General features: G+C 42.2%; 1 protein-coding gene across 2 annotated transcripts in view; it reads left to right on the plus strand.

Moving 5' to 3' along the window:
* The window catches only part of tenm1 (teneurin transmembrane protein 1), a 306,672-nt gene that overhangs the window by 191,758 nt on the left and 101,816 nt on the right, over positions 1-13,098 (plus strand). For both annotated transcript variants that reach the window (XM_088081314.1, XM_042493760.2), the window contains 2 exons: positions 8,787-8,989; positions 12,835-13,042. In XM_088081314.1, the coding sequence (XP_087937440.1) occupies positions 8,787-8,989; positions 12,835-13,042 (411 nt within the window). The remainder of the gene's footprint in view (positions 1-8,786; positions 8,990-12,834; positions 13,043-13,098) is intronic.

Here is a 13,098-nt window from a genome sequence, read left to right on the forward strand (position 1 = left end):
GTCATGAAGTCAGGCAGGACACAGCAACCTTCACGCTCAGACTGACTCTGATGGATATTACATTGGATGCTGTTGGAGCCCATGTTCAGCACTTATACAGAGACCGTGCGAGCCAAACTGCAACCCGCTGCAATTTAGGCAACCTGGGATATCCCTAAAGCAACTATTCTTGATGAATCCTCACATTCTGAGGATTAACACTCTCATCAGTAGCTAAATCCTCCGATAGAGCGCGCAGGGGTCATGGAATTCACTTCCGAGGGTTGCGTCACAACAATCTATTGTTTCAGCTCCTATTGCTTTATATGCTTGATGAAAGCTGGGAAATCAAAATGGGCAAAGCTAAGCCGTTGATGCAGGGGGCTGAGATTAATAAAATTGGCACGGTGGAGGTGGTCCCCGGGCAGAGGAGGGCCAGAGAGATTAGAGATTAGGCTGTAATCCAGTGTGGCAGATTATCACGCTCATCCTGCTGTACCCATCACCTCTCACACCAAGAGACCACACAATCCCCTAGATTACACAGCGAAGGATGGTGAGAGGAAGCTGCGGGGAATGGAAATTATAAAAAAAAAAAAAAAGAACGAAAATAATGACATGGTGGGGAGTGAGAAGACTGAAAGTGAAGAATGATTGATGGATCTCCACCAGTCTGCTTGAAGGATGCTTGAGATATCCATTGTAAAAGTGGCACAGGATAAATAATCGCTGAGATTAAAAAATAATCTTCATGAAACAGTTTTTAATCATTTTCATGATTTTTGTCTAAAGAAAACGAGCAGCAAAATGTTATTTCTTTATTCAGAAATAAATGATTTTGTTCTTGATGCGCTGCCATAACCACAAGCAGCAACATAACAGTGGGAGCATAAAGATAGCCGAGGAGACTGATTGGAGGATAGTTATCAGTTTCTGCTTGTTTTGATATAAACTGATGACACAGTGGGGAGAGATGAAACAAGCTCAGTGGAATGATTGGAAGGTAGTAATCTGCTTGTATTTCTGTTCATGTATTTTTAGTGTTGTTGTTTTTATGTCAACTTCAATGCCATAAAGATAGGCTCTCTGTTTGATTTGTTGGCTCGGCGCCGGAATCAGGATCGGGAGCAGCAGAATTGTAATCTACCTTACGAGGCAGCTTGCCGCATGGCGTTAGATACTAATTGACATGTTGTGACAGCCGCGTATGGCTAGTGTCTTGTCAAGCCGCTCGTGCTGCGTTTTATGTTCTTCATGCTATCTCTCCTGCAGTTTCAGAGATCACCAGGAGCCTTCTTAGTCCTCCACACATAAAAGCCTCTCTAATTAGTGCTACATTAATTGCCACTCACCCCATGATAATCAACCTCAGGGTGATGTGCATGTGTGAAGGCGCACACATCGACACTGTTCTCTTTCCTCCATTTCTATATCTGATGCGCATGCATATGAGCACATGGACATGCCCCCCCCCACACACACACACACACACACACGTGCACGCACACGTAGAAATTCCTCTGGTGCAGATGAAAGCAGAAGTGCCCAGAGAAGAAATTTTCTGTCAGTGGATTCCCTGCTTTAATGAAGTACATTGAAGTTTGAGAATAATATTTCAGTCAACGTGAAACGGCGGATATATTAATGATATGAAATGATACAAACTGACATACAGTAGAGCGGCATATTGCCTCATTATAATGTGAAGATGATGAAATGCGGAGCCTGTGGAATGCCATCTGAGCCTATGCGATGAGTGTATAAACCCTCTGTATGAAAGGAGAGTTAGTGCTGAATTGTTTTCACTCTATCTGATGGTGTGGTTGGAAATGGTGTGTAGATGGATGGAATGTGACACAGACAGAGAGGAGGGCTCTTAAAGAGCACATCAATATTCTAGACTGCGTGCAGCGAGAGGGGAGAGAGGCTGAGCAGTGTGTGTGTGTGTACAGAGGAGTGCATATTGTATGCATGTATGTGTGAAAAGGAGATGTGTCTGTGGGAGAGATGAGTGTGTGCGTGCACGCTCGTGCACATGTGCAAATGCTGATGGACTGGTCCCTGTTACACTGGTCTCATTGATTTTCTCACGCTGGGATACAGTCTCAGGATGTAACACACACACCCACATACACAGAGACACACACGCAGAGAAAGTATAGATCATTTAGTGAACCCCCTGCTTGAGCGCCTCAAGTTGAGAAAGCCTAACAGCAGCAACATTTCTGTCTCATACTCAGCCTGCATTCAAAACATCTCTCCAAATATAGCTGAGGAAATTAAACATAATTTCAAGCTGCAGTCAGTGTTTACAGTGTAGATGACACATTTTATGGCGAGCAGAGGGCTTTGTAGCGCTCACTCTTGACATTTGAGAGTAGTAGATTGATGTCTGACATCAAAGGCCAAAAAAAAAAAAAAAAAAATCAAAGTCAATTTTTATCTTCTTGGTAAACAGACTAGAAAAAAATATTTACTACCGTGCTTTCACCACAGCATGGCCAAAGGGGGTTAAACAGGCTTTTGGAGTATTTACACTTTGCTGGAGTATTTCATACTGATACTGTACTACAAAATGCTATAAAATGTTAATAGTTACATAACATATCAAGATTTTACTTTAAAATACACATGAGCATAGACAACACTGAATAAAGTAGTTTAACATTAAAAATTCTCTCCAATGCTCTTCAGACGCTCTGATGACTTAACATCAAGATATCCAGTGACTTAAAAAATGACCAAGCTCTAAAAAGTGACAGTGACGTGGTTTCAAACGGTAAGAAAGTAGGTGACTGGAAATGTACAAAAAAGCACAGTTGTCACACAAATTTTATTTTTTCTGACTTTTTCCTATTTTACTTCTTTCATGTAAAAACACTGGATATTAAGGTCTTTTACAAATCCTTTGAATGAAACAATCATCGAAGGAAAGATCACCCTTTGGTTAGATTGTGCAAGTCATGACTACACTTACGGAATCATATTCTGATTTAAATGTTACCTCTTCCTGAGTCTGACCATTTAAGACAAAAAGAGTGAGGAGAAAAAAGAAAATACATAAACCTTTTTGTTAAAACTGTGGCGAAAAGAAGTTCAGTTGTGTTCCAGCAAGTCATAGTATGAAGCTGATTGGGAACATATGTTTTCAGACAGTAGAGAGCATAGACTGTAAAAACGGAAGACACCTTTCCACTTCGTCCCACTTTGCAAAACTGACGCCAAAATGACACGAGCGCCGACATCTTGCACTGACGACTTAATTTAATGTGTAGTGTTCAGTGTGCTCACTGGCAATCTGGAGGTGGAGCTGCGTTATTGAGCTCCCACCCATACACTGGTCTGACCCAATCACAGGCAGCACCATTGATCGTGAGAACACCGATTGGCACACACAACTTTTATAATAGCTGCAGTTATAATCAAAGATATCAGATAAATGAACTCTTGAACATACATCAGTATGATAAAAGCCTAATAACTAAAACAACAGAACCCATTTTAAAGGAGAAATGTGTTCAACATTTACTTTGTTTTTTTTAGTGTTGCCCATGTCCTATCCAGTAACATGGAGGGGGCGGGATTTATGACCCATACTGCAGCCAGCCACCAGGGAGCTTTCATTCTGTCCATCTGTATGTGCAGTCACTGGTAGAGAGCTGAAGAAGTTTCAGCTGTTGAGAGACTAAAAAACGTGTGGATTTAGGTCTTGAATAAAGTGAGTAGCATGGGAATGTAGTGAGCTCTGGTTTGCTCCTGCCAGGCCTCTGCCCAGACTTGATTAGTACGAGCTAGTAGAGGGCAATAAAAAAAAAAAAAAAAACATAAGTGCTTTCTCTATGTGTCAATTTATACAACACATATTACAGGTGTAACAATGTAAGTGCACTCAGAGTGTCACGGTGGGAATGAGTTTGTGGACAGGCAGACTTGTCTGTCACAGACATAGCCCGAGGCCCGATGGTAGAAGGTGAGGACGAGAGAGTAATGGAAGGCCCTAAGGCCAAGAGCATTATCTTCTCCTGACTCTGACTGACACTCATTAGGCTGCACAGTGGAGAGAGGCGGCTGAAAGCTTATTAAACCAACTGCTCAAAAGGCCCTTAATTGAATCCAAGTAATTATAGAGACCTTGCCCATTGTGATATTTTTATTCATCCTGCGGCAAACTCAATCTCTCTTGCATTTGGAACACTATTAATGTTGTCTGCACCAATGTGTGTGGGATTCACACACTCAGGCCTTCAATATCGACTAGAGCTTGCACACACACACACACACACACACACACACACACAGTTCCGGTCCCCACAGACATGTCCCGTCACCAAGACCCCGGCTGCACTTTTACTCTGTTCTCGCTTCATTAGAATCTGAGGGATAATAACATTAATTGCAAAGACAGTTTAGTTCCTTTGAAAATAGATTACAGGTGTAATTGTTTTACCTGAATAACCCGTAGGCAAGAGAAATTAATTAGACCTTGTGTCCCAAGTCCTAATGTAGCTCATCTCTTTGGCTGGCCTCGCACACACACACACACACACACACACACACACACACACACACACACACACACACACACACTAGACACACAAAACAGTCGGAGAGGCTCAACAGACAGATGAGAAAACTCACACGGACTCTTAGATTCACACACTTTAAAAGGAGGATGACAATACAAAGATGTTAGTTATGTAATTAGACATTGGAGAGGACTTCAAATCTAAAACTATCCCAGTCCACTTGTCCTGTGGCAATGGAGCTTTTCAAGGGCCAATCTAGGAAAAAATATTGCATGTATGTGCAATGTGTTGTATATTGTGGGTGAAAATTGTCAGTGAGGGTATTAGCTGTGTTATGTGCACTACCAGTATAATTGGCTGAGCCAGCATCATTATTTTACTGTACAGTATGTTGGTTCTAAGCAGACCTGCCCACCAACCTTCTATCATTCCCATCAAGGGCATGTTGTGCTTGATGGCAGACATGAATAAGCTATGCAACACTTTCATCGCCCCTTTAAACAACCTCAACATTTTTTTTAAACGAACCTTAATACACTTTTCTTGCTTACAACTCCCTTCTCCTGCCAACTAATGATGAAAAGCACTAGAGGAGATTTATGTGATGCCATTTATTTTTATTTTTATTGTAAATAACCGATAGCAAGTGTGAATTCTAAGCTGCTTTTTGCTTATTAAAGCCACGAGATAGCAAGGTGTGAAGGAGTTTTACCTCTCTGCTCGCATATTGGCTTGTTTAGGCTGGCATCTCCTTTGCCTGCCAAGGAGGAATAAACAGATTTTCTGTTTTGAAAGATATTTTCAAAGAATGGTCTTAGGTTTTGTGCTGAGATACGAGGGGCGACGGTGCTGGTGAAACACAGTGATTGACAGCGGTAATCTGAGCAGCTGGGGAGGCCTGGAGGAGCCCTAGACACCATGCGATATGTCTTGTTTCTGCAGGACTCCCAAAATGCCTCGATCCTTCCCTCTTTTCACTGGAGCTGCAGTATCATGCTCTGCTGCTGAGACAGAAGGAGAGAGACATGCAAGGAGGGTTTTTCTTCTTTCTTGCATCAGCAGCTGTAACTTGACACCCGCCACCTCCTCTTTGGACATAGTCCTCTCTCTCTTCTCTTCTACAACTCCCCGACTCCCCCTCCTGTCTCACACACACCCCTCACCCATCCTTGCGGCTGACCTGAGCGCAGCTTTCTGTCCCTGTGTTACATCAGACTTGGAGAGGCGCTATACAGTAATTAGCTTCAGAAGGACCTGCCTGCTCATCTGCCCGCCAGCCTGCCAGTCAGCCTGCTCGCCGGCCCGCCTGCGCGCCTGTCTGCCTGCCAGTGTTCTGCCAACTGCCATGCCCTATTCATGTCCCATTCATCTATTGTTGAATAAAAGGCTGCCTTCCTCAGGACATCCATCCCTCTGCTGGCCTTTATTTTTTTGTGGCGAGGCAGAGGAGTGAGGATTAGCATTAAAAGGAATAGACTGCTGAGGTAGACTCGGCAGGAATGCGTACCTTAGTTCAGCCAAGCTGCTTTTATTCTGTTTGGTAGAGATTTTAGCACAGGGACAATTTGTGCTTCTCTCAGGACACCTGTCTCTTGTTTCCCTTTCATTACAAACCTTTTTGAACTCTCTTTTTGTTCTCACCCCTCCCTCATGTTTCTCTCCCTTTGTCTTTTTTCACCCCTCCTCTATCCGACTCTCTTGTCACAGCTCAGTCTAGTTCAATCAATTAACCAATTAATCAATATACTTTTATTCAATCCCGTAGTCCAAAGAGAAAGAGGATAAAAGAGATAGAAGATAAAAAGCTAAACCCAATTCTTTGGCATCTGGTTGCATGATATTTGACACTTTGAGAGAGTAGCTCTGAAAAGAAAGAATTTTGGTTAACGAAAGAAGACAAAGAGAATGTAGCCATGCTAGAAAATTTCAATTGCAATTAGCGCCAGCCAGTGGTGTTATGAGCTAACATCAGAGTGTTAACAAGCGTGCAGTGACAACCATCATGTTTATGTTTAGCAGGTGTAATTTTTACAATGATTACCATTTAGGTTAGCATTTTAACATGCTAATTTTTGCTAATTAGAAATAAATACAAAGTACAGCAAATAGAAACATCCTCATTTACGCAATTGTGTTGTCACAAATGGGAGTATTTAACAAATTAAAATCTCACTGGATGATTATACCAGATGAAAAGATAACACAGCTATATATGTATGTATGTATATATATTGATATGTATGAAGCAGGTGTTAACTGCACACAGCTCTCAGCATGGCAAGGCAAAGCAGACTTATTTGTGTAACAATTCTTCATACAACAGAGAAATTCAAAGTGCTTTAAAAAGCAATAAAATATAAAGTATATTAAAGGATAGAGACAGTAAAAGAGTAAAGGTATAAGAGATAAAATTAATTATTAGATGATTTTCAATTAAAAGAAAAATACTTATAAATATAGAAAAAGGGCAGAAAATAGATGCAGAGACAAAAGTATTATTAAAAAATACTCTAAAAAGATTAAATATAAGTTTGCAGTCACTTCTGGGTGGAGTAGGGGGTGTAAAATCAGCATACATAGCTTTGACTTTAAAAGTGGTCAGAGTCAGGGCTTGTCTAATATTATCTGGGAGGTTATTCTAGGTTTGTACTGCATAACAAAACAATTCTTCAACCTGTTTTGCTTTGACTCTTGGGACATGAAGGTGGCTTAGTTGGTGGCTAACAGCAAATGGCACTAACAGCCTAAAGTGTGGACAGCCTGAACACTGCTGATAACAGCTACAGTGATGACAGAGCTAACAATGTTAACATGGGTTCTAACTGGACACTATCCCCTTCAACAGCGATAACCATTGTATGCATGCAGTGCAGAATGGTGACGATTAATTAGCCATTTTAATACACACACAGGGAGTCACATGCACCAACATGTACGTGGGGCCGGCCCAGTGACACAACAGAGAACAGAGAAACTCAGATTACAACACACAGAGGAAGAGTGACTTCGTTCTCTACCAGTGCGCCATTACTCCACCTTTAAGGGATCCCCCAAAGTAATTATACTATATCCTGAGGAGGAATGTAATGTCCAGACCCAAATTTCATGACAGTCCATCCAATAGTTGTCAAGACATTTCACTTAAAACCACAAATGTGAACTTCATTGTAGTGCAAGATGAAAATTCAAGTAGATTACCAGAGTCATTAGGATTCATCCTCTGGGACCATGAATGTCTGTACTCGATTCCATCAGATAGCTGCTGAGACACTTCAGTCTTAAACAAAATGATGAACTGACCGTTGTGCAGACCAGACCAACATTGCCATCCCTAGAGCAACACCTCTGGCAAGTCAAAAAGGACCAGCGTCAGTAGAAACAGAGGATACTCACCGTCCTGCATGCGCTTCCTCCCTATCTGCGTGACAGTACATGTGATATATGCCTTCTAGCCTGTGGGTGGGCACGGAGTCGCCATAATGGAGTGGTAAAGCTGCAGGCGTTATAGATTGAGAGTGAGCGGCCTCGTCCATGAATCTGCCCCTAACTGTTCTTCTGCCTTTGTGGCCGTAACGATCGGCTGGCTCCCCTCTGTCACCATATTTTCTCCATCTTAGTTTAGAAGCAGAGATATATCTCTCCATAAAGGCCGACACAAAGAGGACTGGAGAGCCTCACCCGCTCCCCTACACAAAAGACTCGGGCCTGGTGGTTGATAAAGGCTTATGGAGAGGAGCGGAGCTGATGGCCAGGGGACTGTTGGAAAGACCTATTCTCTTCACACACAAAGACACGCTCTCACTCAAGACACTATCTGTGTGCCGTGACGCTGTTTGTGAATGCGTGCGTGCCCCTGTCCTCCTCACTTTCCCTCATCCACCTTTCTGTCCCTCTCTCTCCTTTCATACACACACATGCTAACACACATACACACACTTTCTTTCTTGTTAAAGATGCTAATATAGCACATGACAAAGCCCCAGTAGACAGCGCTCAGACAAAACACTTCCTTTCTAAAGCAGTTCATCTCTATGCAGAGCCTATCCAAAGGATTGCCAAAGCAGGGTTTCTTGAAAAGCAGGATTTTCACCAGCGCTCAGTCATTCCTGATGTCTATTCAGTCTCACTTCATTAGCAGGGCAGCTGATCACACTGATGTTTGAAGACATCAGGTTGGTTATTAATTGCTTCCTCTGATACTGAATAGAACTCCCTGTCCGCTCTGACAAATCTGCAGTATGTGACTTAACAATATCCCCTGTCTGTGATTTTCACCTGCAGAGAAATGGGTGCGAGGCCGGGCCATCGACCGTGGCGAGGTCGACATTGGAACCCAGCAGAGCCAGGCAATCCCACCGGGACTTTTTTGGAGGTTTCATATGACTGTGCACCATCCCACCTACATCAAGTTCAACCTGTCTCTCTCACACAACGCACTGCTGGGGGTCTATGGACGCAGGAACATACCGCCTACACACACTCAGGTAAAAGAGGGTTCTGTCGTAGCATGCTGTTCACCCAGATGGGTTTGTTTGCTGTAGTACCACAGAACAAGTCCACACTAATGCATCTTTTTCTCTCTGGTCTTTCAACCACACTATGGCTGTTTTTGAGTTAGCTGACTTCATAAATATGTACAAATTCTGGCCTCACGTTAAAATGTTTATGGCGTAATATTTGTTGTATAAACTATATTTGTAGAGAAAATATTATCTTGCAAAAAATTATTTAAGTTGAGCAAACAAATATCTATTTTGTGCTCAGTAACTTATTTACACAATCTGTCTCTGTTGCTCTCTCAACATCCTTGCACTGAGCATTCTCAACTTTGCCTGGCTGCTCTCTCAACCCGACTGTGTGTTATAGTGTCTCAGCCAATATGAATATACGTGGAGCAGGTCGTCTCTGGATTAACTGTTTTATCTCCAGTGGGATTGCCTGTAGGATTATCTGCATCCACACAGGTGGAAAAAGTGAATCACTTTTCTGATTCAAATAATTTTGCTCAATGCGGTTCAAAGATTAATAGTCGCTGAACTTCTTGTTTGGTCTCCTTTTACACTAAGCATTTGCATTACCATTTAAATGTGCAGCAGTGCACACAACAGTCATGTAAGTCATGCACCTTACATTTAGGGATTTTTACTGTCTTCATTTCGGTAGTAGATTCAGTATGCTGCTTGTTACATTCCGTTTGGTACAAAACCAGGCCTGTGCAAGCATTGGTTATTTTTTTAGGAGTGCATGATAATATTGGCACATCATTGCAATGTGCAGATATTGACATTAAAATGAGATATCTCAATCAACCAACATGCTGATTTCTGCCAATATCGCAGACTGATATTTTTTTTTTTGCTATTGGCAAAGTGTACAAGTGCAAAACATGATGATCACTAAAATTATGTGAGGGGGGAAAAAGTGAACATATCAATATTGGTATCCATTATCGGCCTAATGAATTGCCATATATCGGCATATCATATATAGGCAAAAAAATCCAATATTGTGCATCCTGGTTGTTTTTTATTTATTACATGGGATCTAATTCACCAGTGTTTGTCTCTGGTCAAAGCACGAGCAATATGACACAAAGATACAGACAAACAAGAATGTCATAAAAAGACAAAGTAGGACACAAATCATAAAAAAAAGTGCCAAAGTGGTAGTTTAAAAACTATGTACAAGAACAAACCCCAACAGACGCTTTTTCCAGATTTTTCCAGAGGTAGTTTAAATCCGCAAAGAGAATCATGGACAGCTTCACTTCTTGCTGCGATGTGTTCCAGGTTAAAGGGGCAGAGCAGGAGGAGGCCTTTTCACCAAATTCTGTACAGACTGAGGGGATGGAGAGCATGTTGATGCCCTGGTAGCGTAGGCTTTGACAGGACTGTTTATGAGACATGTAAGTGGATAAATAAGAGAGCAGCAGTCCAAGGATGGATTTATAAATAAAGATATACCAGTGCAAAATTCTCCACAAGGTTAATGATGACCAGCTGACTAAAGAACACGGAGTACAATGGTGTGTGAGGGGTTTTTGAATCTCAAGGTCCAACAGATGGAAAGAGTGAGCTGGTGCATTCATGTACAAAATATCCCTGTAGTCCAGCAGTGGCAAGAAAGAATAAGGTAATACTGTAGCTCGGCAGGCCCCTGATGCAGATACAACATTAGGATTATTTCTGTGGTTCTCAGCATTTAACCAGGAGGAAACTGTATGTATCATGGCTGAGCTGACAATGGTGCTCTCAGACTAAAAACTACTGGTTTGGTCAGTGATGATGGTAAATTTAGGACAATAGTAAGCCGTTTCCACAATAATTAGCATATGCACACAGTTTTTTTTTTAAATGCAGGAAAAACAGTTAGAAATAGGTCATAGACTGCTGTCCCACTGCTAGCTTTTTTGTTTGTTTGTTCGTTTGTTTTTCCGGTGCATCATGTTCGTCATCACGGACAGGCTGGAAAACAGGTTAGTAAACAGTAGAAAGCAGCATGAAGGCCAGTGAAATGTTACACTGGTTACCTCTTTTTTATATCTCTTCAGTCTCTCTCAAACTTGGTGTTGACTAAATCTTGAAATGATTTTAGAGCACTGCTTGGGCGGAGACTGTTGGTATTTTGCGGCTGCCTGTCTTTGCATTGCACCATCAAAGAGGCTAAAATAAGCATGTCCATCCGGGTGTCGTATTCCCATAACTGCAGATCAGAGCCCATCAAAGCTGGAGCCGATAAATACTCGCTACTACTGCAGAGTCATTTGTCCCGGGAGTGAATGCCGATTTTAGCTTTTCCCATTAAATGGCCAGATGTTAGTGGGTGTTAATGTCTTTTTTTCCAGTGGGAAAGGGGCTGAAGTACAGTTTGAAGATCTGGTATTAAAAAGTAGTTCTCACCTGTATTGGACATCTTTAGGTACTAAGTAGGGGTGGAAGCACTGAGAGAATGGCAAATAGGCATGCATATCTTCTACAGGCGAGGCATAAATTTAATTCCATAGACATACTTCATGCCTGCTTAGACAGGTCAGGAGTTGTGTAGCGCAACAAGATGTAAGGAAAACAACTTTTTGTCACCTCTAACCTCTGTGATCACTCCCACTCACACTACTTTAAATGCCACCAAAGGCAATCACACAACACAGGTGTCAATAAACTGTATTTATGCTTGTTTTGTCAGACACGTTTGCAAGCACAGAATAATGATTTGATCAACATCTGAGTGCAGCATAACAGGAATTGCTGTCTGTCTATTTCACAAGTAGCATTTATGAGCTAGTGAACAAATCACTGTTTTATACTTGTTCTGACAACAGAAACAGAAAATATGTAAACGAGAACAATTAAATTGTGAGATCGGCTGTATTAAAACACAGCGCAAGTGATGATGGAAAACAGAGGTGCAGAGTACTCAGGCTTTGTCTGTCATACTACCTGATGGCGACTGTGATGCAAAATTTCGTTTTTTGTCAACTAAAAGAAGAGGAAAATGACAAGATATTGCCATGTTCCCCATGTGGACAAGATCTTTACAAAACAACTCAAAGTGTGGCAAATGTTGTCATCACAGAGAAACAGCCATTTCTGATCTAGTCAGCTTAATGCAGATGAAATGTGTCTCAGAAACAATGCACACACGCGCAAATGTTGTACACTGTGTATAACAGCATTGTGCCATGCAAAAAGCACGTATACAGACAAAAATACAACACACACTGAGTCATCTGCTTTTTAACATCAGTGCGCCCCTGCTCTTGCTTGCATGAAGAGGTCTAATTAGCTGTTTTTGACACTCGTGTGACACACAGCCCTCAGGGGGAATAAGACTCAGCGAGTGCTTGCTAGTTCAAGGAGGTTTTAGGATGGAGGGGAGGGAGAGACGAGGTGGTAGGGAAGTTAAAGAGGGTGAGAAAGAAGCACAGAAAGGTTTAGACAAATGAAATAATAGTCTGTTCCATTTGAAAACCTGGGTGGTAAATTCAGCCTATGCTATTAGCAGCACGTCAAGTTGTTGAACCAGCTGCTGTGAAACATGTCTGATAGAGGACCGAGCTGCCATGGGTGATGGTTTCCCTTCCCTTTCTGTTTCACAACCCACGTCCGATATCCACATCTAATGCTATCCCCCTGCTTCTCTTATGCAGGCAGTTTTCCAAAAGCCTTCAATTGGCAGTTTCACAACGCTCACCCAACAACAGCCTCACACCACTGCACAATTGGCTTGCAAATTCCCATTGCATTTGTGCAGGTTTGGTGAATTCACATCTTTGCTTATTCCAAGAAGTTAAGTGTTGTTTTCTGACTGTGTTGCCATATATTGTGTCCAGTTCGACTTTGTGAAACTGTTGGACGGGAAGGCGCTGCCCAGGTCCTTGACTGATCCCGTGTCCACTGCCAAAACCCCCAAAGGCCTGCTGCTGAGCGGCCTCCAAGAAACAGGCTTCATTGAGTACATGGACCCCGGCACCTGGCACCTCGCTCTCTACAACGACGGACGCAACCTGGAGCAAGTGTTACTCCACAGCACTACCATAGGTGAGGACGATTATTAGAACATTTCTTCCACGTGTAGTGTAAGTCGGACTGTGCGA

Source organism: Plectropomus leopardus, chromosome 8, assembly GCF_026936395.1.
Source record: "Plectropomus leopardus strain MGB_pleo_1.0 chromosome 8, ASM2693639v1, whole genome shotgun sequence".
Classification (NCBI taxonomy): Eukaryota; Metazoa; Chordata; class Actinopteri; order Perciformes; family Serranidae; genus Plectropomus; species Plectropomus leopardus.